A 26,368-nucleotide genomic window follows, 5' to 3' on the forward strand; every position below is an offset into this window, starting at 1 on the left:
AATGCTTCTCCCACCGATTGACCAGGATTTCGAGGTGAGCACAGCCTGCTGTCTCAAACATGTGAACTGAACAATAGGACATTGATAACCAGGTGTAGATGTTGCCATTAACATAATCATGCATAGAATCTGTCCCATGAAATAAATAAGATATTAATGCGTTTTCCTTAGTGACCTCATAGACGAACTGCATGCAGTCCAGGGCACAATGCACTTTGGTGCTTCTTATCTGACCAGCCTACATGGACTGCCACAGCTTTTAGTCGTTTGTGTTTGGCTTATAAGATGCCACACCAAATCAAATCGCTTTAGGACTTCACACCATTCTTACAGGAAGCTGAGCTCTCAACCTATACTGCCCCCAGCCCCCACACTTAGCAGCATCTCCTGTAAAATAGCCAATCTTCCTGCCCGACCCAATACTATTGATGCATTGATTACTCCGTCCTGTCTTGGAAACCTGAAACATGTCCTGCCAAACAGTCCTCTGAGTTTCCCCAAATGTTAAATGCCCTCCTGCTCCTTGCTCCAAAGGCATTGGAGGTGGGTAGAGTCTGTGGTAGGAAATCAAAACCGGGTACTGAGTGTAGCATGTTGCGTCTAAAAATGCATTATATTAAAAAAAAGCTCCCTTTTAAAGCGGTAGCACATCAATTTCATGCAGGGGTACTCTGCAAGGTGAAACTTCCTTTAAGGGGGTACTTTGGTTCCAGCTCCCGTGTCAGAATTGTGCAACAATTGATGCCTTGGTTCCAGTGTCTAAATTGAATCCAACACACGCTTTCCACGGTCATCTGTGCATAAGAGACACCTCGCACTCAAACAAGACTTGTGAGTTTCAGCCCAGTGTCTTAGGAGACCTCTTCAAAACATCACTTTTAGCTGTAAACCTATTCACCTCTAGATCCTCCAAGCTTTGCTTCCTGGTAAACTTCTCCACTGCTGATGTTACTCTTACCTGATCGTTCTGCAGTGGGAAGTCGACCCACCACCCCCTGTCATATTGAAACCCGCCCACATCCATCTGCTCAAAAAGCTTACCACAGACCCTGAGGACATGGCTATCGATGGACTCCTCTTTGATCACCCCGGTGAGCTAAATCCGCAGTGTTCCTGGTTAGACTCTGCTCGTCTTGAACGTAATTGTCTCACTTGGGCTTGCGCCTCAACGGCTCCTCAGACAGAGTTCCGATCCTGCCCACTTAGCCTGTGTAACCTCACCATGGCTCTCTAACTGATCTAGTCCTTCCATGGTTAAACTCTCATTAGTGGCGTGAGCAACACTACTAAATTAATGTTGTATCCTCTCTTGCCTTGAGTTTGTTCAGTGCATAGTGTGTGAAATGGAAATATTAAATAATCTTTTGTTTATTATAAATTGCTTCAAGCCAGGCTCCTCCCACCTCAAAGTGCTTTGATAATAACTTGAATTGTCTATGGTACTATCGGCACCCCAACTGGGTCCACCCGTTCTATTTCAGTATCCTTGAGTGGAATGAAGCTCCCATGAATTTGTTCATTTTTATTCTGCTAAGATACCATGTACTGAATGTAGTATTGTTTTTCTGTTTCCGAAGAACCATGATTCTTCTAACACTTCTGTTCTATTTGTTTCAACCAAAGGAGAACCAACTCCGTAATGAGGAATTCCAGATGCGCGCAGACGACGCCATGCATGAGAAACCGCTGCTCTGTATGGATGGTGCCATTCAGATGGGCACATGCAGCACACAAGAACCCTCAATCTGCCCAGATGCGGCCACTGACCAGAAGCGCCCGATGAGCTTCTTTGACAAGGAGTCGCCCATCTTCACAGAATTCAGCATTGAGAAGAACTCCTTGAGCAGTCCACATGGTGTAGGTGATTATAAAGCCCTGGTCCGCACAGATGGGGCTATTGGCATCAACACTCATCGTGCACATAGAGCAATTGATGAGGAACCAGCGATCAGCACAGAGGATTTTGCCCCCGAAATTGCCCAGATCAGCACAAAGGGTGCTGCCCTAGAAATTGACCAAATCAGCTCAGCCTGTGCCACCCTTGACAATGCCCATATCGGCACAGAGTGTGCCGCCCCTGGGGAACCGGCAATTGGCACAGAAGGTGCTGCTAGTGATATTGCCCAGATCAGCATACGGGGTGCCACCCCTGACACTGCCCAGATCAGCAAAGGGGGTGCCTCCCCTGAGGAACTGGCGATCAGCCCAGAGAGCCCCACCCCTCAAGTTGCCCAACTGGACCCAGAGAGCACCACCCCCGAGTTTGCCCAGATCCGCAAAGAGGGTGCCACACCGGAGATTGGCCAGATCAGCACAGAGGGTGCAGCCCCTGAGGAAGCAGCGCTCAACACGGTGGATGTCACCCATAACACTCCCCAGATTAGCACAGAGTGTGCTGCCCCTGACACTGCCCAGCTCAGCACAGACGGTTCCACCCCTGAGGTTGCCCAGCTCAGCACAGAAGGTTCCACCCCTGAGGTTGCCCAGCTCAGCACAGAGCACACTGCGTCAGAGGTTGCCCAGGTTAGCAGAGAGGGAGCCACCCCTGAGGAACTAGTGATCAGCACAGAGAGCATCGCCCCTGAGTTTGCCCAGGTCAGAAAAGAGGGAGCCACCCCCGATGTTGCCCAGGTCAGAAAAGAGGGAGCCACCCCCGAGGTTGCCCAGGTTAGCCCAGAGAGCACCGCCCCAGAGGTTGCCCAGGTTAGCCCAGAGAGCACCGCCCCAGAGGTTTCCCAGGTTAGCCCAGAGAGCACCGCCCCAGAGGTTGCCCAGGTTAGCCCAGAGAGCACCGCCCCTGAGGTTGCCCAGCTCGGCACAGAGGGTGCTGCACCAGAGATTGCCCAGATCAGCACAGAGGGTGCTACCGGCGAGGAACCGGCGATCAGCACAGACAGCACCACCCCTCAGGTTGCCCAGGTCAGCACAGAGAGCACCGCCCCTGAGGTTTCCCAGGTCAGCACAGAGACCACCGCCCCTGAGGTTTCCCAGGTCAGCACAGAGACCACCGCCCCTGAGGTTGGCACAAAGGGAGCCACCCTTGAGGAACTGGCGATCAGTCCAGAGGGCACCGCCCCTGAGGTTGCCCAGGTCAGCACGGAGGGCGTCACCCCTGAGGTTGCCCAGGTCAGTACAGAGGGCGTCACCCCTGAGGTTGCCCAGGTCAGCACAGAGAGCACCGCCCCGGAGGTTGGCACAGATGGAGCCACCCCTGAGGTTGCCCAGATCAGCACCGAGCATGCCACTCCTGAGGAATTGGCGACCAGCACAGAGGGCACCACCCCTGTGGGTGCCCTGACCAGCCCAGAGGGCGCCGCCCCTGAGGTTGCCCATGTCAGCCCAGAGGGCGCCACCCCTGAGGTTGCCCTGGTCAGTACAGAGGGCGCCACCCCTGAGGTTGCCCAGGTCAGCACAGAGAGCACCACCCCTGAGGTTGGCACAAAGGGAGCCGCCCCTGAGGTTGCCCATGTCAGCCCAGAGGGCGCCGCCCCTGAGGTTGCCCATGTCAGCCCAGAGGGTGCCACCCATGAGGGTGCCCAGGTCAGCACAGAGAGCACCGCCCCTGAGGTTGCCCAAGTCAGCACCGAGCATGCCACTCCTGAGGAATTGGCGATCAGCACAGAGGGCACCGCCCCTGTGGTTGCCCTGATCAGCACAGAGCATGCCAAGCCTGAGGAATTGTCGATCAGCCCAGAGGGCACCGCCCCTGAGGTTGCCCAGGTCTGCCTAGAGAGCTCCATCCCTGAGGTTGTCCAGGCCAGCACCCAGAGCTCCATCCCTGAGCTTGCCCAGGTCAGCACCCAGAGCTCCACCCCTGAGGTTGCCCAGGTCAGCACCCAGAGCACCACCCCTGAGGTTGCCCAGGGCAGCACCCAGAGCACCGCCCCTGAGGTTGCCCAGCTCGGCCCAGAGAGCAACGCCCCTGAGGTTGCCCAGGTCCGCACAGAGAACAAGAACACCACCCCTGAGGAACTGGTGACTGTTACAGAGGGTGCCACCCCTAAGGTTTCCCAGATCAGCAGAGAGGCCACCGAGGAACTGGTCATCAGCACAGAGGGTGCTGCCCCTGGGGAACCAGGGATCAGCACAGAGCGCACCGCCCCTGGGGAACCAGGGATCAGCCCAGAGCGCACCGCCGTGGAGGTTGCTCCGCTGAGCCCTGAGCGCAGCGCCCCTGAGGCTGCCCAGGTCGGCACAGGGAGCGCCACACCAGAGATTGCCCAGATCAGCACAGAGGGTGCTACCGGCGAGGAACCAGCGATCAGCACAGAGAGCACCACCCCTCAGGTTGTCCAGGTCAGCACAGATGGAGCCACCCCTGGGGAACTGGCAATCAGTCCAGAGAGCACCGCCCCTGAGGTTTCCCAGGTCAGCACAGAGGATACCGCCCCTGAGGAACCAGTGATCCGCACCGAGAGCACCACCCATGAGGTTGCCCTGGTCGGCAAAGAGAGCACTGCCCCGGAGGAACTGGTGACTGGCACAGAGTGCGTCACCCCTGAGGTTGCCCAGGTCAGCACAGAGGGCGCCACCCATGAGGAACTGGTGATTGGCACAGTGGGTGCCTCCCCCGAGATTGCCCACATAGGCACAGAGAGTACCGCCCCTGAGATGGCCCAGATCAGCACAGAGGGTGCTGCCCTTGAAATTGTTCAAATCGGCACCGAAGTTGCTGTACCTGAGGAACTGGCTATGGGCACAGAGGCTGCTGTACCTGAGGAACTGGCTATGGGCACAGAGGGTGCTGCCCCCGAGTTTTCCCAGAGCACAGACGGTGTGGCCCCTAAGGTTGCCCAGATGAACACAGAGGGTGTTGCCCAAATCAGCACAGAGTGTGCCACCCCAACAATTGCCCAGATCAGCGTAGAGGGTTCTGGCCCTGAGGAACTGGCACTCTGTGCAGAGAGTTCCACCGCTGAAATTGCCCTTATCAACATAGAGGATGGCAGACATGAGGAACCGGCGCAGAGCACAGAGGGTTCTGCCCCTGACATTGACCATATCCGCACAGAGGGTGCTGGTCCTCCTGAGATTGCTCAAACCACCATGCAGGCCTCCGCCCCTGAGGAACTGGATGTCGGCATGGAGGGTGCCACCCCTGAGGAACTGGCTATCGGCACACAGAGCACCCTTGAGGTTGCCCATGTCAGCACAGAGGGCACCACGCCTGAGGAACCGGTGACTGGCACAGAGGGTGCTAACCATGAGGTTGCCCAGATGAGAGAAGAGGGGGCCTCGCCTGAGATTGCCCAGATGAGAGAAGAGGGGGCCTCGCCTGAGATTGCCCAGATGAGAGAAGAGGGGGCCTCGCCTGAGATTGCCCAGATCAGAGAAGAGGGGGCTGCACCAGAGCTTTCCCAGGTCCGCAGAGAGGGCACATCTCAGGAACTGGCGATCAGCACAAAGGTTGTTGACCCTGAGATTGCCCAGATCAGCACAGAGGGTGCAGCCAGCCTGGAGATTGCCCAGATCAGCACAGAGGGTGCAGCCAGCCCAGAGATTGCCCAGATCAGCACAGAGGGTGCAGCCAGCCCGGAGATTGCCCACATCAGTACAGATGCTGCAGCCCCGGAGATTGCCCACATCAGTACAGAGGGTGCTGCCCCTGACATTGCCCACATCAGCATGGAGGGAGTCGCCACTAAGGACCCAGCGACTGGCACAGAGGGTGCTGCCCCTGAGGCTGCCCAGATTCACACACACGATGCCACTCGAGGGATTGCCCACATCAGTACCAAGGGTGCAGCCAGCCCGGAGATTGCCCACATCAGTACAGAGGGTGCTGCCCCTGAGATTGGCCATATCAGTATAGAGGGTGCAGCCAGCCCGATGATTGCCCATATCAGTAGAGAGGGTGCAGCCAGCCCGGAGATTGCCCACATCAGTACCGAGGGTGCAGCCAGCCCAGAGATTGCCCACATCAGTACAGAGGGTGCTGCCCCCGACATTGCCCACATCAGCATGGAGGGAGTCGCCACTAAGGACCCAGCGACTGGCACAGAGGGTGCTGCCCCTGAGGCTGCCCAGATTCACACACAGGATGCCACTCGAGGGATTGCCCACATCATTACAGAGGGTGCAGCCAGCCCGGAGATTGCCCACATCAGTACAGAGGGTGCAGCCAGCACGGAGATTGCCCACATCAGTACAGAGGGTGCTGCCCCTGAGATTGCCCATATCAGTATAGAGGGTGCAGCCAGCCCGGAGATTTCCCATATCAGTAGAGAGGGTGCAGCCAGCCTGGAGATTGCCCACATCAGTACAGTGGGTGCAGCCAGCCCGGAGATTGCCCACATCAGTACCGAGGGTGCAGCCAGCCCGGAGATTGCCCACATCAGTACCGAGGGTGCAGCCAGCCCGGAGATTGCCCACATCAGTACAGAGGGTGCAGCCCCTGAGATTGCCCAGACCAGTACAGAGGGTGCTGCCAGCCCAGAGATTGCCCACATCAGTACAGAGGGTGCTGCCCCTGAGATTGCCCATATCAGTATAAAGGGTGCAGCCAGCCCGGAGATTGCCCATATCAGTACCGAGGGTGCAGCCAGCCCGGAGATTGCCCACATCAGTACCAAGGGTGCAGCCAGCCCGGAGATTGCCCTTATCAGTACAGAGGGTGCAGCCCCTGAGATTGCCCACATCAGTACAGAGGGTGCTGCCCCTGACATTGCCCACATCAATACAGAGGGTGCTGCCCCGGAGATTGCCCACATCAGCATGGAGGGAGTCGCCACCAAGGACCCAGTGACTGGCACAGAGGGTGCTGCCCCTGAGGTTGCCCAGATTCACACACAGGATGCCACTCAAGGGATTGCCCAGATAAGTACAGAGGGTTCTGCCCTTGAGATTGCCCACATCAGTGCAGAGGGTGCAGCCAGCCCGGAGATTGCCCAGACCAGTGCAGAGGGTGCTGCCAGCCCGGAGATTGCCCAGATCAGAGAAGAGGGGGCCTCACCTGAGATTGCCCAGATCAGAGAAGAGGGGGCCTCGCCTAAGATTGCCCAGATCAGAGAAGAGTGGGCCTCGCCTGAGATTGGCCAGATCACAGAAGAGGGGGCCTCGCATGAGATTGGCCAGATCAGAGAAGAGCGGGCCTCGCCTGAGATTGCCCAGATCAGAGAAGAGGGGGCCTCTCCTGAGATTGCCCAGATGAGAGAAGAGGGGGCTGCACCAGAGCTTTCCCAGGTCCGCAGAGAGGGCACATCTCAGGAACTGGCGATCAGCACAAAGGTTGTTGACCCTGAGATTGCCCACATCAGCACAGAGGGAGCAGCCATCCCAGAGATTGCCCAGATTAGCACAGAGGGTGCAGCCAGCCTGGAGATTGCCCACGCCAGTAGAGAGGGTGCCCCCCTTGAGATTGCCCAGATCAGCACAGAGAGTGCAGCCAGCCCGGAGATTGCCCAGATCAGCACAGAGGGTGCAGTCAGCCCGGAGATTGCCCAGATCAGCACAGAGGGTGCAGCCAGCCCAGAGATTGCCCACATCAGTACAGAGGGTGCTGCCCCTCTGATTGCCCACATCAGTACAGAGGGTGCAGCCAGCCCGGAGATTGCCCACATCAGTACAGAGGGTGCAGCCCCTGAGATTGCCCACATCAGCATGGAGGAAGTCGCCACTAAGGACCCAGTGACTGGCGCAGAGGGTGCTGCCCCTGAGGCTGCCCAGATTCACACACAGGATGCCACTCAAGGGATTGCCCAGATAAGTACAGAGGGTTCTGCTCTTGAGATTGCCCACATCAGTACAGAGGGTGCAGCCAGCCCTGAGATTGCCCACATCAGTACAGAGGGTGCTGCCCCTGAGATTGCCCACATCAGTACAGAGGGTGCAGCCAGCCCGGAGATTGCCCACATCAGTACAGAGGGTGCAGCCAGCCCGGAGATTGCCCACATCAGTACAGAGGGTGCAGCCAGCCCGGAGATTGCCCACATCAGTACAGAGGGTGCAGCCAGCCCGGAGATTGCCCACATCAGTACCGAGGGTGCAGCCATCCCGGAGATTGCCCACATCAGTACCGAGGGTGCAGCCAGACCTGAGATTGCCCACATCAGTACAGAGGGTGCAGCCCCTGAGATTGCCCACATCAGCATGGAGGGAGTCGCCACTAAGGACCCAGCGACTGGCACAGAGGGTGCTGCCCCTGAGGCTGCCCAGATTCACACACAGGATGCCACTCAAGAGATTGCCCAGATAAGTACAGAGGGTTCTGCTCTTGAGATTGCCCACATCAGTACAGAGGGTGCTGCCAGCCCGGAGATTGCCCACATCAGTACAGAGGGTGCAGCCAGCCCAGAGATTGCCCACATCAGCATGGAAGGAGTCGCCACTAAGGGACCAGCGATTGGCACAGAGGGTGCTGCCCCGGAGGTTGCCCAGATTCACACACAGGATGCCACCCATGGGATTGCCCAGATCAGTACAGAGGGTTCTGCCCTTGATATTGCCCCTGAGGAACCGGAAATTGCAAAGCAATCACAGACTAAAACGGATGAATCTTTTGCTCAAAAATCTACCATCCGTACCAATCAAGTCATTAAAAATTCTTCGCCGATCAGCACAGTAGCATGTATTGATCTGGTTACCCATGAGAAAGAGGATGACTGCGTTAATGTAGAGAGCCGGAAAGTCGAAGCCCTACAAGGAGAGGTGGGTGTTTTACTCTTTTAGCTTTTCATATCCACAAACGTAATGATATTTCTGTCCCGTCTCACTGCATCACTGCCTGGGATGAAGAAAGCCCTCAGACGCGCTTTCCCATGCAGTGATATGGTCTGATAGGTAATTTATAACGCGCTTAATACCCAGAGGTTTCTAAGCGCGGACCCGGGGATCGAACCTGTGTTGCTCCGTGTCGTCTTGCTTCCAAGGCAAGCACGTTGCTTGCCCCTGAGCTATCCTCCCGAGACGTGACGACAGTGATCCTGTGAGATCAGGATGTCTGTGGCTTCCTTTATCCCCAGCAGTGATGCTGTGAGAAAGGAATGCCTGGGGGGGAAGGGTGTGCGAGGGGATCTTTATCCCCTGCAGTAATGCTGTCAGCAAGGAATGTCTGGGGGGGGCTTGGGTGGGATCCCTTTATCCCATGCAGTGATTCTGTGAGAAAGGAATGCCTGGGGGTGCCTTTATCCCCTGCAGTAATGCTGTGAGCAAGGAATTTCTTGGGGTGGGGGGGGGGGAAGGGGGCTGTCCCTTTATCCCATGCTTTGAGAAAGATATAGCTGGGTGTTCTTTTATCCCATGCACTGATGCAGTGAGAAAGGAATGCCTCGGGGTGCCTTTATCCCATGCAGTGCTGCAGTGAGAAGGGAAAGCCTGGGGGTGCCTTTATCCCATGCAGTGAGAAAGGAATGCCTGGGGGTGCCTTTATTCCATGCAGTGAGAAAGGAATGCCTCGGGGTGCCTTTATCCCATGCAGTGATGCAGTGAGAAGGGAATGCCTCGGGGTGCCTTTATCCCATGCAGTGCTGCAGTGAGAAGGGAATGCCTGGGGGTGCCTTTATCCCATGCAGTGATGCAGTGAGAAAGGAATGCCTGGGGGTGCCTTTATCCCATGCAGTGATACAGTGAGAAGGGAATGCCTGAGGGTGCCTTTATCCCATGCAGTGATGCAATGAGAAAGGAATGCCTGGGGGTGCCTTTATCCCATGCAGTGATAAAGGAATGCCTGGGGGTGCCTTTATCCCATGCAGTGATGCAGTGAGAAGGGAATGCCTGAGGGTGCCTTTATCCCATGCAGTGATGCAATGAGAAAGGAATGCCTTGGGGTGCCTTTATCCCATGCAGGGAATGCCTGGGGGTGCCTTTATCCCATGCAGTGAGAAGGGAATGCCTGGGGGTGCCTTTATCCCATGCAGTGAGAAAGGAATGCCTGGGGGTGCCTTTATCCCATGCAGTGTTGCAGTGAGAAGGGAATGCCTGAGGGTGCCTTTATCCCATGCAGTGATGCAATGAGAAAGGAATGCCTCGGGGTGCCTTTATCCCATGCAGGGAATGCCTGGGGGTGCCTTTATCCCATGCAGTGAGAAGGGAATGCCTGGGGGTGCCTTTATCCCATGCAGTGAGAAAGGAATGCCTGGGGGTGCCTTTATCCCATGCAATGATGCAGTGAGAAAGGAATGCCCGGGAGTGCCTTTATCCCATGCAATGATGCAGTGAGAAATGAATGCCTGGGGGTGCCTTTATCCCATGCAGTGAGAAAGGAATGCCTGGGAGTGCCTTTATCCCATGCAATGATGCAATGATGCAGTGAGAAAGGAATGCCTGGGGTGCCTTTATCCCATGCAGTGATGCAGTAAGAAAGGAATGCCTGGGGGTGCCTTTATCCCATGCAATGATGCAGTGAGAAAGGAATGCATGGGGTGCCTTTATCCCATGCAGTGAGAAAGGAATGCCTGGGGGTGCCTTTATCCCATGCAGTGTTGCTGTGAGATGGGAATGTCTGGGGGTTGCTTTATCCCATGCAGTGATGCAGTGAGAAAGTAATGCCTGGGGGTGCCTTTATCCCATGCAGTGATGCTGTGAGATCAGAATGTCTGGCTTCCGTTATCCCCCGCAGTGATGCTGTGAGATGGGAATGTCTGGGTAGTTTCCTTTATCCCATGCAGTGATGCAGTGAGATAGGAATGTCTGGGGGCTGCTTTATCCCATGCAGTGATATAGGAATGTCTGGGGGTTCCATTATCCCCCGCAGTGATCCTGTGAGCAAGGAATGTCTATAGATTTCCTTTATCCCATGCAGTGATGCTGTGAGATCAGAATGTCTGGCCTCCTTTATCCTCCACAGTGATGCAGTGAGATGGGAATGTCTATACATTTCCTTTATCCCATGCAGTGATGCTCTGAGATCAGAATGTCTGGCTTCCTTTATCCTCCACAGTGATGCAGTGAGATGGGAATGTCTATACATTTCCTTTATCCCATGCAGTGATGCTCTGAGATCAGAATGTCTGGCTTCCTTTATCCTCCACAGTGATGCAGTGAGATGGGACTGTCTATACATTTCCTTTATCCCATGCAGTGATGCTCTGAGATCAGAATGTCTGGCTTCCTTTATCCTCCACAGTGATGCAGTGAGATGGGAATGTCTGGGGGTTGCTTTATCCCATGCAGTGATGCTGTGGGAGAGAAATGTCTGGGGATGGTTTCCAGAGCAATGCCAGTGGTTAAGATTCATTCGAAACCTTCCAGCCATCACCTCTTTGTTTTTGCTTTGTCAGTCCGAGTGGGACAGGTATGCCCAGATGTGTGTCCCGTGCCTGCTGGGCCTAGAGACCCAATCTACTCCTCACTGATGAGGCCCAACAAGGGTGAAACATGTTTGGGGATGCTTGTGGTCTCGTGCAGAAGGAATGTGACCTAGCAGTTCGGGCTGGACTTCCCCTTTTGGGGTGGGGCCAAGCCTGATTTGCATATGGTCTTTCCCCTTCTGTAATGGCTTGGCAGGCCAAGAACGATGGTCTGGAGGGTTGCCCAGAGCAATGCCAGTGGTTAAGATTCATTCTAAACCTTCCAGCCATCACCTCTTTGTTTTTGCAGGGTTTCCTTTATCCCATGCAGTGATGCTGTGAGAAGGTAATGTCTGGGGGTTTCCTTTATTCCATGCAGTGATGCTGTGAGATGGGAATGTCTGGGGGTTTCCTTCCATGCAGTGATGCTGTGAGATAGGAATGTCTGGGGGTTGCTTTATCCCATGCAGTGAAATAGGAATGTCTGGGCGTTCCTTTATCCCCCGTAGTGATCCTGTGAGAAAGGAATGTCTATAGATTTCCTTTATCCCATGCAGTGATGCTGTGAGATCAGAATGTCTGGCTTCCTTTATGCTCCACAGTGGCTGTGGGAGAGAAATGACTGGGGGTTTCTTTATCCCCCGTAGTGATCCTGTGAGAAAGGAATGTCTATACATTTCCTTTAGCCCATGCAGTGATGCTGTGAGATCAGAATGTCTGGCTTCCTTTATCCTCCACAGTGGCTGTGGGAGAGAAATGACTGGGGGTTTCTTTATCCCCCGTAGTGATCCTGTGAGAAAGGAATGTCTATACATTTCCTTTAGCCCATGCAGTGATGCTGTGAGATCAGAATGTCTGGCTTCCTTTATCCTCCACAGTGGCTGTGGGAGAGAAATGACTGGGGGTTTCTTTATCCCCCGTAGTGATCCTGTGAGAAAGGAATGTCTATACATTTCCTTTAGCCCATGCAGTGATGCTGTGAGATCAGAATGTCTGGCTTCCTTTATCCTCCACAGTGGCTGTGGGAGAGAAATGACTGGGGGTTTCTTTATCCCCCGTAGTGATCCTGTGAGAAAGGAATGTCTATACATTTCCTTTAGCCCATGCAGTGATGCTGTGAGATCAGAATGTCTGGCTTCCTTTATCCTCCACAGTGGCTGTGGGAGAGAAATGTCTGGGGGTGGTTTCCAGAGCAATGCCAGTGGTTAAGATTCATTCTAAACCTTCCAGCCATCACCTCCTTTATCCCATGCAGTGATGCTGTGAGAAGGTAATGTCTGGGGGTTTCCTTTATTCCATGCAGTAATGCTTTGAAAAGGGATTGTCTGTGGGGTTTCATTTATCCCATGCAGTGATCCTCTGAGAAAGGAATGTCTGGGGGGTTTCCTTTATTCCATTCAGTGCTGCTGTGAGAAGGGAATGTCGTGGGGGGGGGGGGAGGGGATTATTTTGTCCCATCCAGTATAGAATACCCTTCTATTCAACAGCGTAGGGCAATCACGCTAACCTTTTCTAATGTCTGTGTCCCTGCTCTATACCACAGGTCACACCCCCTGCCACTGTGAGACCCCTGAACCTGACCATCTTGGACTGGGATTCCTCAGATGAAGAGGTGAGTGCCTACATCAACCTGCAGAGGAGATTATGTCCACCCCTTCCTGAAGATTTCTTGGAATGTATAGTCTTGGTGTTCATTGGGCGAGCCCTTAATTATTTATTGTGCATTTGTAAGGCGCTTATACATCAAGTAAATTGTGTTTCAAAGCGCCCACAGGGCAACGTGGTGGGAACATAGGAATGAATGCAAGTGTAGCAATGAAAGAGAGGCGGTCCTAAAAGGCCTTGTGAGTATCTAGAGCGTGCATGTGCAGTGAGAGGGGTGGGGGGTAAGTGCTAGGAGTAACAGGAAGGGAAGGGCTGGGGAGTAAGTTGCAAAACTGTTGGGTGACTGGCAGAGATCACTAGCTGAGAGTGGCCTACTGCCAATAAATAAGTTCAGGCCTGTGATGGCACAGGCTAGTGGGTGCCTAAGGCATGTGCTGGCAGTGGGTGAAGGCTGAAGACGATTGGGGGTCGGAGGCCAGGACCCAGGTGGGCACATAAGGGCCCTGGTCACCAATCGCAGTGTCTGTGGGATTTAGCAAAGGAGGGAGGGGGGAGGAGGAGGTGAAAAGGAAAGTCTTGAGGAGTTTCCAGAATTTTAGGAGATCCGGCTCAAGATGAAGACGAAGAGGGAGGGGGAGACTGTTCCATAGGAGGGAGAGATTGATCACTGGCCCGCTGTTTAGCGAATCGCTTGACATGCAGAGTTGGTGGAAGCGTATTTAGTGAGAGCCAGTTGTTGATGGCATGGTCCATGGTGTCTGACAGCCTTATAGATGATACAGAAGGATTTGACTTTGATCCTTGCAGCAGCATGGAGCCAGTGGAGAGTTTTTAGGGATGGAGAGATGTGGTCCCTGAGGCCAAGGATAAGTCTTGCAGCCATATTCTGAGTCAGCTGGAGGGGACGTAGAGAGGAAGAGGCTAGGTTAAGGAACAGGCTATTGCAGTAGTCAAGCCTAGAGTACTAGAGCTCTGGAGACATTGAGCTTCTGGGGAAAAGTGAGGAAAGGAAGGATTCCTTTGAGGAGGTGGAGTTGAAAGTGGGCCTTCTTGGCAAGGTCCTGGATGTGAGGGAGGAAGGAAAGAGAGGAGTCAAAGATGACTCCAAGGTTTTTGGCTTCAGATGAAGGAAAGGGGGCGGGGCTAGAGGTGGCCAGAGTGAAGGGGAGAAAGAGGGAGCAGGAATCCCAATGGGAAGTATCTCAGTCTTGCTGGCATTGAGGCAGAGATCATTGGAGGCACACCAGGACTGGATGGAAGAAATTCAGTCAGGAATGATGGAGGAGGTAAAGAGAGGATCAGAGGGCAGTTCGAAGAAGTTGTGTGTCATCTGCATAACACCGGAAGAAAGGGGAGTAGGTGAAAATTAGGTGTGCAAGCAGGGCAAGATAGATGTTAAAGAGCCAGGGAGAAAGGTCTGAGCCCTGGGGGACACCACAGGTGGCGATGGAGGTGGGAGAGGAGAAAGAGCCCAGGATAACCTGGGAGGGACGGTCATTGAGGAAAGAGGTCAGCCAGTCCAGTGCCTGCTCCGAGATACCTAGGGTATTGTGGAGCAGTTTTATGAGGATTGAGTAGTTGACCATGTCAAATGCAGAGGGGAGAGCAAGTAGAATGAGAATGGCAGGAGAGTTAGAATCAAGAGATGTGAGCATTTCTTCACCGGTGTTCAGAAGGCCAGTTTCCATGCCTCTGGATGCTCAGAATCCAGATTGATGGTCATGTAGGTAACCAACAAGCTCCGTATGCTGGGTCAGTTTGGGGAAAGACCAGCTTCTCCAAGAGTTTTTCTCAAGGAAGTGGGTGATAGAGATGGGGTGGTAGCTAGCCGCACATATCTGGTCTTCAGAAGGCTTTTTCAGGAGGGGGCGCACACAAGATTGCTTGAGGGAAGAGGGTAAAGACCCAGTAGCAAAAGTGATTGCAAAAATCAGCAGGGGCAAGAGAGCCAATATTGTCTTTAATAGTTCTGGATATTACTGATAGTTCTGGAATTACTGTCCCGCTGAATGGCATGCTTCTCCTGCATGGCCATGTTTTGCTGCAAGTCTGTGCAGTGATCCTCTGAGTTCTAACTTTTCGTGTTAGGCTTCTGAATCATGCTTGGTGGTTTACATTCCCTTGCTAGGCATTATCCATAGTGAATGAGTAATGATGCCTACATGGCATGCTGTCTACCACCAGACATTATCAGTGGAGCATGACCACTGGTGACCTATATATAGTGCAGACCATTATCTATAGGCAGGGAGTGATGGCAACAGTGATGACACTCTGTGCTGCCAGGCATTACCTGTAGAGCAGGACTAGCAACCCCTCTTGATAGCAGTTCTTGCAGCCAAACATTGTCTAAAGATGTGCAGCGAGTAACGCGTCTATATTGCTCTGATGCCCAGCATGCTCTATAAAGGGAAGGAGTAACAATAATCCTATAATGCTTCCCATTGCCAGGAATCCTCTATAGTGCGGCAGTGAAGCCCACTACACTGTCTAATGTTGCTTCTGTTTACCCATATATTTAGTGTCTATGGCACAAGTAGTGGGCTCCAGTACTTGAATTGAGGGGATGCAGCAGGCCAGGACTGTAGTTCATTGGCAATGCTATGTGTAGGAACCAGTACTGGTCTTGCACAGCACCCTGACTGTTACGGTGGAGTGTCTTTGGAAGAGCTGTGTGTGGTCTGTAACAGCAGACTTTAAATCAATTCTGGGTCCCCCAATTTCATTATTACTTATGACGGTGGCTATGGGTGAGAGTAGGGACCACAGGGGCTCCCTGTGCAGAGCTAAGGTGGTTTAATAAACATGTTCTACTAGGTTCTCCACTTCCTTTTTCCCCACATTCCTGAGTCCATCCCATACTTTCTAGGCTGTGGGTTGTTGGCCTCCGTAGCTCAAATAAGCACCCGGCCTCTGAGATATTATAGCGCTCCAGAGCACTTCTTGCTTTGTCCAATGGTCTAGTTTGGCACAGGATTAGTCGGGATATTGCTTTTGTCCAACATTTACTGCTACCGATCACCACCACTCCTGCATACTTTGTCAAGCATCTGACTCTTCAGGAGCAGCTGAACTCCTTGGGGCACTTTCACATCCCCCTCCTCATAGACTCTAGGTGCCCCTTTTTGCCTTCACCTCAATTTCCACCTTCTCTACTAACTCCAGAGCGGGTTTCATGCCAGACTCCAGCTTGACCAGACTCCAGCTTCTAAAGTGCGGGACCGGGGCTCTGTATCAAACTTGTGCTGCTGAGTGTAGTCCCTTTTCCAGGACAGGCGTGTTGCTCCTGAGCTATCCCCCCCACTTCTTTGACAACACTCCACTCCCCACCTTCATCGTAGTGTTCACTTTCCTCCTCCTCCTCCTTCCTTCCCTCTGCTCCACTCCATCATATTTGTATGTATTGAATGTTTAGGTTGTCCTTTTGGCCAGCAATTCCATACATAGGGAAAAGTGCAGTAGCAGTTCGGAAGTGGGGCGCCTTTACATTCTGTTGAGGCTGTATGGGTTAGAGTAGCTAATTGATGAAGAACTAGTTGATGGGGATATGACAATGTAACACGGGTAGCTTGTACATTTAATACAGGCCTAGTGGTGGGATTCCTCATATATGTATGAACAGCTAGGCTACTAGGCTGTGTCTTTTGTGGAATGGAGTCAGTGGGGGGGTGGAGGGAGTGAGCAAGCCCAAGGCCTAAGTTGGAGCTTCAGACTGACCTTGAAAGATTTCCCACATGGGATAGTTTTGTTATCTTGATAAGTACATGCCAGTGGTGTGGGGGCAAGTTAGGAGGAGCCGTGGAAGGACCGCCATGGGGGTGGGGGAGTACAGGGGTTAAGGAGAGCAGAGAAGCATAGTCTCTGTGGGCGAGAGTACAGGGAAATGCAGTCAGTGGGTCAGGGGGATGGGGGGAGGGGCAAAGCTGTAGCATTTAGAGCCACGTTTGTTTTGTGAGAAAGTGGACCTGGAGGCAGTGCACAGAAATTGGGGTGGGGGCGGGGGGGGGTGGAGGGAGAGAGTACAGGGTAGGTTATAGAGTGTGAGGAGTGGCAAAGGTCCGAACTTTAAAGGGAGGTGGGTAGAGAATGGAGCAACCTCGAGCAATAGTGTGATTGACTGAGCACATGTAGAGAGGAATATTTTGGATAAGCAAGGTAGGGCACGTTTCTGTAAGGCTGAGGAGATTGATTCTAGCAGCTGTAGAAGTGGCTGCAATGAATTGGAGTTTTAGGTCGCTGTCAGAAGGCCCCCGAGTTGGCATGCCTTAGGGGAATGAGATGGCAGTTTGGGATTATCATTGGAGGCCGGGCAAACCATAATTTCCCATAGGACTCCATGGGAACGGGGACTCGGAAGCACTGTACCTGGTGCTTCCATGGCAACTCTGGCTGCTGGGGCGCTGCGCACGGCAGGGTCAGACCTGCTGTGTACAGCGGGCTCAGCATGCAGACTCGTACTGTGGTGGTCTGGAAACAAGGGTTTGTTGTTTCCGGACCACCACACTTGTAATGAGGCCTATGGTGTGTATTGCTATATAACCTTTTCTATACATTGTTTATCGATTGTTGTACTGCGCTGAAGGTCTAATCCGAATAAAGCTATGCAATGAATGGAATTTCTTTTTGGGAAGAGTTCAGCATCCTGCAGTGTAAAGCCATCCAGTGGCAGATGGCTGTGAGGCAGCTGATGCGTTTTGAGAGATGGTAGGGGTGAAGAATATGTTGGGTGAAGAGCATCTAGGGGGGTTATCGGCAAAGAGTTGTTAGTGAAAGCCAGCGTGAGAGGTTGCTGTTTCGATGGGGTGCTTAATCCTGAATCCAGATTGTAAAGTGGTCGCAAAGAGTGGTCTTCGCCATAGTTGGCAATGAGTCCGCTCCTCAAGGAATGTGAAGTGGTGGGATAAGAAGACGCAATGGTCTCCAAAAGGAGGAGTTATTTTGGTCCACAGTGGGTACTTAGAAAAAAAGATGTGGTGTTTTATTGAAAGTAAGGAAAATGGCAGAGAGTGAAGAGGCAGCGCCGATGTAGGAGATGGGTTATTGGTGCAAGTACTTGACTCCGTGCACAGGAAGGTTTGGCAGAGCAGAGGGTCGGCAAAGATGTGCAGGAGGAGTGAAATGGAGGTTGAGGGGTTAATCGGAGATAGGGATGGCTGTTAAGGTGTTGTGTATGTGTGCGAGAAGTAGGAGGCAAAGTAGTCTGCTGAGAGAGGGAGGATAATGGAGATCTATTTTTAGGAGAGCGCAAAACTTGAAGAGACATGGAGAGTTTGTAAGGGTGGGAGTGGGGGGAAGCAATCTGGTTGTAAGGGTGCGATCCTTTCACCATTAGTGCAGGCACATGGATTTTCTTGGCTGCTGGATGGCTGGGGTTAACCATGGTTGAAGGCAATACTGGGTGAAGGTAGTGATCATTAAGTAAGGAGGCCAGAGTGTCACTGTGCTCTGTGCAGGCCACTTCAGTGGAGTGGGCAAGGGCAGGAGAGAGGATTTGACTTCGTCCAGGTAGGGAGCTTTGGAGTTGGGTTTCAATGTTCTCTTAGCGATAGCCGAGGGAGGGTTCGCTGCAAGTGGGGTGGGTACAGAGTGAACAGAAGGGGACGGATGGAGGGCAGAGGTGTGGGGATGACGGAGGACATGACGACCTGGTCAAGTGTAGCTGTGAGTCTGTAGCTTATGGCTGCTCTTAAGGGCGTGTATGTGCAATGCCAGGTTGTGGTTGATGGTCCTGGGCTATGATCAGGAAGTTTAAGTTCCCCATCATGACCAGCGGGATAGATACTGGGGGGAGCCAAGGTGGCAATAAATTAAGTGGATGAGTGCAGTGGGAGCAGGCCGGTGAACAGCAACATGTTACAAGGAGGGGGGACGGGGTAAAGTAAATAAAAACGGGCATTGGGGGCAGATGGTGTGGTCTTGCTGTTTAGAGCCTCACACCAAACCCTTTCTTTGAGAGTTGCAAATGTTCGCAAAGTCAGTATGTAGTGCAGCAAGGATTGCTGTACCATGGGAGGTGGAAAGTCCAGGCTTCAGGGATGTCCATGGCAGATCGCTTTGGGTGGTGGGGAGTTGGGATGGTCAGTGATGCCAATTGCAGATGGATTGAGCGTTCACAGGTCCAGGATAAGCACTTTGGGAGAGGGGCGGGGGGGCGTCACCTGAGGGATAACTGACAGGATAGATCAGGTCAGGGTGTACAGTGCATGAAAGAGATGGGCGGCATGGGTGCTGTTTGGAGGGGACTGGGGAGAGCAAGCAACAGGTGTTGTAGGAGGGATGGGGCAGTGCAGAAATTAAGGCACAGAGCATGAGTAAGAGGTAGAGAGGACAATGCCCCTTTGCTGCCCTTAGTCCACCCCTGGAAGGAGGTGCGTGCAAGGGAAGGGGATTGAATTAATAGCAAGGATGTCGAAAAAGGGGAACGGAGGTCTGATTTGAGCATTTAAAACACGCACAAGACGGACTTAACCGTATAAAGGCGCAGATGATTCGAAACGACTCGAAAGGGTGATTAACCCAATAAGCAAACTATGTTCGGAACACTAGTGCTCCTCAATTGCTTTATTTAAAGAGATACGTTTTGAGGGCTTTACGAAACTGATAATGCTGTTATCTCCCGAGGGAGGCTGTGCTGAAGTCTGGGCCGTATACCGCAAATCCTCTATCTCCACTGGAGACACAGGAAGTAGCTGGAATTGTCAAACGCAGCCGATCCCCTGAACAGAGAACCTTTGTGTTGGTTTTGTCCACCAGGTAGGAAGGAGCAAGGTTGTTCAAACATTCTAATATCAAGCAGTTGAACTAGTCTGAAAGATAATTGTTAGTAACGGGGTGGGGGGGTGGATTAAGAATGTGGTGCAAGGGAAGGACAGCAGAGGATAGATGAGCAAAATGGAGTAAATGAGACCGAGGTACACATCTGGAATGGTAGGTCTGCAGGATGACTGTTGCTGTGATCTCTGCCGGACCTGCATGCCACTGCACCCAATTGTGGGATTGGCTCAACCCCCCGCCCTTTCTTTCTTTTGACTAAGTGGTGCATACTTGCTTTATGAACATATATTTCAATTACTACTTCTCATATATATTTTCAGGTTGCTTTTTGATATGATTTGGTGGTTCTGAAGTTCCCACAATTGTGCAAACTAAGACTATAATTCTAGTAAGTTTTTGTTATAGTTGTTAGTCTGTTTCTCAGATGGCTACCTCGGGATCCAGGTGATTAATAGGATTCGCTTGGAGATACATTTGGTGTTTTAAAAACCAGATGTATTGAACAGTTACTCGTTTAGCCCTTGAATAACAACTATGTAGAAAGCATTTTTTTTTGTGCTCCAAATATTGAAAATGGAATAGGGGAAGATGAAGTCTCCCCTACTTTCTGAATTGGAAACTGCGGAACCAGGAAGACGGGGCTCAAATCCCCCCCTTCAACGCTTATACATTATGTGATGCTAAGCAAATCAATGTTCATCACTGTGCCTTATTTTCCTTAACTATCTGTAGAGAAAGCCTCCCTCATATGGGTTTATACGCTGTACAATGCGTTAATCATACTTGTGAGGATCATATGTTGTAGGGGGTGGGTACACAGGGTGCAGGTATGGGTCTTGTGTTGTGGGCTGGGGAGGCAGGAAGCCGGGTATGGATATTTTGCCATGCCAACTCGTGTTTGACTGTGAGAGGACAACTCGGACCGTGTAGTTCGTCAATGGCTCGGCTCCACCAACAAATTCTCTCACTTCGACACCTCTTTACGTTGTTCTGAAACTAAAGATTAGATGGGAGGGGGTGTGGGGCCTTCTGTCAATTTACAAACTGTACGTACTGACAACTGGGCTCAAATTCCAGCTTTCCCACTTTACCAATTCTATTATCCTTGGGAAATCATTTTACTATGTTTGGTATGTGGGAGAACCACAAACCTAACTGAAAAAGGTCACATAAAAGGCCAGCAATGTCAATAGTGTCTATTATTTATACTTCAGAATGTGTGGGAGGGGGGAAGAGGTTGGTATTGAGATTACTTGCTCTGAAAGTTGGGGCCGCTGCACTGTGGGCTTTGGCCATTGCACTATGGTGATGGCACTGAAGTATTGTGTGTACCTTATCTGGGGCAAGTGACTCCATCACAGGCCCCAGCAAAGTAATACCGGTGGGTGCAGCCGATACAGACTGAGGAACGTTAGCTGAGCAATGTCTGGTTCCAGTTCTAAAATTGCAAGTGGAGCCGTGTGCTCAGATCTGGGCACATTGGCAGAACTGTGCCGGTGTTCCAGTACTGATGTAGCAGTGGGCGGATGGGTGCATTACCAGAGTGGAATATGTGTATCGGTACTGAAATAGTGAGGGGGTACAGTCAGGGCGTTGTGTCCAGATTGAGGTCTCAACCAGTGCGTGCATGTCCCAGTACTGGAATAGTCGGAGGAATGCATGTGTGTGGAGGGGTCAGCTGGCCAGCGTGGAGGTGAACAAGCAGGTTTCCTTGAGGGTCCTAGTGCTGTACAGGCAGGGGAGACGAGAAGAAGATTTAGGTGCATCGGCAGGGCTATGGGCTCCAGTACTACAATAGCAGTAGGTACTCTGGCAGGATTGGGATGTTGAGGTACCTAGATAATTTGAGGTCTTGGGCATAATCCCTGAAATTCAGGTTGGAGGCCACTGATGAGCAACCAAGGTCAGTGTTTACCTAGTGACTCCACAGAGGGCACTACAAAGGAAGTCCCAATTTCCCACCTAGTAGCTCACAATCAGATAAGTGGACTCTCTACAAAATATCGGGACTTGGCAGAATGCAGTTGTTGTTGAATGCAGGAGTTGTGCCTCCTCTATCTCTATGCGTAAGGACAATGGCATCCTCTCATGATCACCACCTCCTGCAAACCGGACGCTGTGCTTCATACGTTTCTCACTTCTTTTTGGGGTTTCTAGGGGTCTACAGGGTGAGCTGCTATGCTTGTGTTGCTTCTAAACCCCTCTTGTCACTCTGTTTCCAGGTCTCCACTATTAAGACCAAGCACCCAATCCTCGGGCCGGATAATTTGGATGACACATTGGAGTATGAGTTTGATTGAGCAACTTGTTGGAAGATGGAGACCGTGGACTCTTGGATAGGAATTCTCCCAAACCTTTACCTCTCGTAACTGAAAAGCACTTAACATTTTGATGGCTGTGCGCATCTATAGGCTGCGATGGCTGCCTATTGTCATGACTTGACACATTTATATTGTAAATTAAAGTATATTTTTACAAAGATCTTTGCTTAACTTGAAATTTGTAATGGTTGTGTAAATGTACTGTAAACCTGCTTTTTGGCTCAGTCCTCTCTTGGTGTCTATGCTGCTGCTGGCTCACAGCGGTCTGGTGGGTTACTCCCTGACTCTTGGAGGTAATTTGAGTGCCGTACCCTTCCGCGTCCCTGCAGTCTGTTTAATGGAAGAGTATTCTATAAATTCATAATTAACTTTACGATTCCTTTTATTGACTAATTTTAACTCCGTTCCGCAGAGGATTATTTCAATGCAGGGGATCATTACTAGGAGGCCAGTTATTTATGTTGCAAGACCCTTTATTGTAGCACAAAGTTTCAAAATTCGGACTTCTGTTCAGTTGTTTCTAAAACATGAATTTCACATGATCAGAAACCAATCCCTAAAGACATGGTTAACATGGCTTTTATCCTTTCCCTCTACCATCTAATCAAATGTAATGTATACAAAATATCAGCTATAACTTGCCGGGGGGGAAAAACTCCCAACGCTGTCCCTAATGCATTGCTCTTTGGTGTCCCATGCTGGAAGGGCTTACACCGATTCATGGTGGTTACGTGCTTGGCTAACTGACAATTCCCAAGAATCCATTGACTGGAAGACACATGTTTGGTAGTATGGGGATTCACCGAATGGACTATCTTTTGGGAACCGCGTTAAGTCGATGCGCCTTTGGAACAAAGCAGGCATGGTGCTCCTTTAAGGTGTTGGTATTGTTGGCCTTCAGGGTTCTACACCCCATGCTCTGGATCCAAGCCCTTGGTATTTACAAGGCCAGTTTCTGTGTGAGACGGGACCTGGATTTACCCTGACCTGCACCCCTGCTGACATTGTAAAGATTCAGCATCTGAACTTGCCACAATTGCTGGCCATGGGGACACATGATCCAAAAGGTGTGTAAACTTACTTGAAATGTTCTAATACAATCTATGTGCAAATCCTGGAAAGACTTCTAAGCCCTAGTAAATGAGGCCGGTGAGGTCTTAACTAAGAAACTCTAGCACTTTTCTTTTCTAGTCCCACTCCCCGATTATTCCTCATGTTGACACCTTTGTATTGTCCCCTTTTGGTCACTCCCCATACATGCGCCTCTTGATTAGTCCACGTTTGGAGGTGTGAATTTTCTAGATTTATTTACGGCTCCTTTATCCTAATGGTCATGTTATGTTACCAAACGTGCCTACGTGATCTAAGATGTCTGTCTCGTATTACTGGTCACGCTGGCCTGTCAATACTGGCTCTTTTTTTTATTATTTTATTATGTTCATAACAATAACCTAAAAAGATCACCAAGTACAATTTCTTTAATGAACACAAACTAGTAAAAATAAGTAAACGGTACTGAAGTAGAACTATTATTAATTATTTTCTTTGTAATGTGCTAAAAACCTAAGGCATCAAAGCGCAGAGCAAGCTGATCCGAACAGTCAGATGATTATTATAGTGAAGGATGAAGACCGGAAAGAATGCTACCTAGAAAATCAGCAATAATAAGTCTCTTCTTAAAAGTCGGTAACTCTGAAATGAGCCTGAGTTCAAGAGGAAGTTGATTCCAGAGGTTTGGTGCAATAACATCAAAAGCGCAGCCTCCAGATCACACCAGTTTAAAGCACAGGGTCTGTAGCAGTGCTTTAGCAGAAGGCTGCGTACCTCTACTGGGTATGTATGGAGTGATACGATTCTTAAGATACTGAGGGGCACCTCACTGCCATATGCACAGTTATGGGTGGTAGTCAACACAATGGGCCTCATTACAAGTAGGGCGCAAAGGGATACCGGGCACCAGTAATGACACCGGTGCCGGAAATCCCTTTGCGCCCTACTACGAGTTCCCTTTGCGGGTCCGGACGGGACCCACAAAGGGACATCGGGGTCAATAACGGTACCGCAATTTGTGGTACCGTTATTGCCACCTTCCCCATTCCCATTGAGCCCTATGGGGGCTCAAATGGGAATGGGGAATGGCCCTGGTGAATGGAGAATTACCGGTCCCTCCGACCTCGGAATGGACCGGTAATTACTCCATTCACCAGGCCGGAGTCGGAACGATGCCATGGCGCAAATAGCGGCGTGGTTACCTCCAAAGTCGGAATGAGGCACATTTGTGTTTTATTCTAGCTGCTACCGGAAGGTAGTGTAATTGTCTTAAAGTGGGCGATATATGCTGGTGCTATGGAATGTTGGCCATCAACCGAGCAGCAGTGTTCTGTACCACCTTTAGGCGTTTGAGGTCAGACTTGTAGGCCCTAAGACGCAGTGTGCTGCCATAATCCATTTTCAAATTGATAATTGCCTTGGCAATGGTAGCCCTGTGATGATCAGAAATCGGGGGACCTGACTGTCTCAAATATATATGAAAAGATCACCAAACCTATTGCTACTGAAGGGGAAAATAGAACATTCTACAACGTCAATCAATGAGGTGCAAAAATCCACAACTATAATATGGCTATAGAAATACATACATGTGTATAAATCAAGTTGATAATACATCAGAGAACACACACACACACATATGAACACATACAAAAGGGAGGAAACTTGTACACGGGAGGGAAAATCATCAAAATGTATAATACATTTTGCACCATTCGGTCTGAAGCAAAATACAACCAATCTATACAGCAAAGTATGGGTTATTAAATCTGCTATAGTGAAGGGGTGTTGGAGGGAAGTGACAAAGGCATGCTATTTAATATCCTTTTTCTACATCAGATTTGGAGTTGTTGCCAGGCATTTCTCTTCTCTGTGTATACTACATATACGGTTGCACCATGTTTTATGCGTAATGTTTTGAAAGTGTTTGCAAATAGTTGTAATGCCCAGAATGGCGACCAGAACAAATGGCTAAGGTGCCGTTGTCAATTGCAGAGCTGAAAGCTAAACTACTGAGCAGCATATTTTCAAAGGAAAGGGGAACATATATATTGGAAATATTTTGCAATATCTTCTAAATCTAGAATTCAAAGAACATATGTTTGAAAGTACCTGTCTTGTGAAGACATGACCAGCGTTTCTCACTATTGTTTTTGGCATTATGAATTTTGAAGAGTGTTGGGAAAGCTCTACAAAAGAATGAAATATGACGTTTGAGTGAAACAAACCGATGCAGAAGTTGTTTGATCTCGACCCCTTAGGCAGGACGACATTTCTCCATCCCAGAACATACCGCAATCAGATTCACAATTGCAGGGAACCATTTAGCATCTGAAGACCTGCTAGTAATCAGTAAGGAATAAAACATGGGGCCTTAGAGGAGGACAAATTAGTTAAACATAATCTTGCATCATCTGGTGTAGACTTATTGGTTTCTTGCCTGTCCTATTTAATAATTGTTCAGTAATTTAATGCATTGGGATAGGAAAGGAACCTTTAGTCTTAAGTTCATCAAAGCCCTGGGGTTCCTCTCCATTAAATAGTTCTTACATAAGATCCCCTTTGTCACCCAATGTTTCCAGTGGATGGGTTTTCCATACATTTTAATAAGCGCTTTGTGCCATGAGTAACTAGAGATTATACAGGAGGTAGCATACATTCCTGGAAATGCGAAGCCATTATGTTAATGAATTTTGGCTCAATGATTTTGATCTTTTTATTCAAGTAAAAGGAATCACTAATTGACATGGAGGATATTTGTCCAATTATCTGGAAGAAACCAAGATTGTGCTCTTAAGAATAAAAACTATATGATAAAGCTTGAAGTTTGGGAACTTGCACCACTACTGTTTTTTTTTTTTTTAAACTTTTCTTTATTGGCAAGGAACAGTAGCAGGTGCAGAACACATTACATCGGCAATCAGCATTTCACACTTAGAACATGTAGAACAAGCAATGCATGAGTAGTAAACGGGCACATTGACAGAGGGCGAATTGAGTCTAGCGTGCTGCTCAGAGTCCAGGTTGTGTTTCCGCCCGCTCCGGAGATGTGGGCGAGGATAGAAGCTCTAAGTCAACTTTGTTGTTCAGATAACTACAAAACTCTGTCCACACATTTTTGGGGCGGGCATTCGCAGGTAGGGTATTGATCTAGTCCTGCTCACACATTTGCGTCCAGGTTAGAGCCTTTAACCACATCTCTAATGAAGGTGGGGGAGCGTCGCTTCCAGCACTGTAAGATGCATGTTTTGGCCACTATGGCCCCAACATAAAAAAATGTAGCAACTTGCTTTGCCCCAGTTCCCTCCCACAGTCCAAACAGCACAGCAAGGGGGTCGGGATTAATCCGGAACCCCACCATTTCCGAGAGGGCCTCAAGCACAGCATCCCAGA

The 26,368-nt window shown here is 50.6% G+C and overlaps 1 protein-coding gene across 1 annotated transcript; it reads left to right on the forward strand.

Moving 5' to 3' along the window:
• The first annotated feature begins 1,628 nt into the window (after positions 1-1,628).
• Positions 1,629-22,085, forward strand: LOC138521947 (platelet binding protein GspB-like). Its single transcript, XM_069635120.1, has 3 exons — positions 1,629-8,646; positions 12,769-12,837; positions 21,827-22,085. Exons 1-3 carry the CDS (start codon positions 1,654-1,656, stop codon positions 21,902-21,904), a joined length of 7,140 nt encoding a protein of 2,379 aa, XP_069491221.1. The 5' UTR covers positions 1,629-1,653; the 3' UTR covers positions 21,905-22,085.
• Positions 22,086-26,368: the final 4,283 nt, after the last annotated feature.

This window comes from Ambystoma mexicanum, chromosome 13 (assembly GCF_040938575.1).
Source record: "Ambystoma mexicanum isolate Mex_15411 chromosome 13, UKY_AmexF1_1, whole genome shotgun sequence".
Lineage (NCBI taxonomy): Eukaryota > Metazoa > Chordata > Amphibia > Caudata > Ambystomatidae > Ambystoma > Ambystoma mexicanum.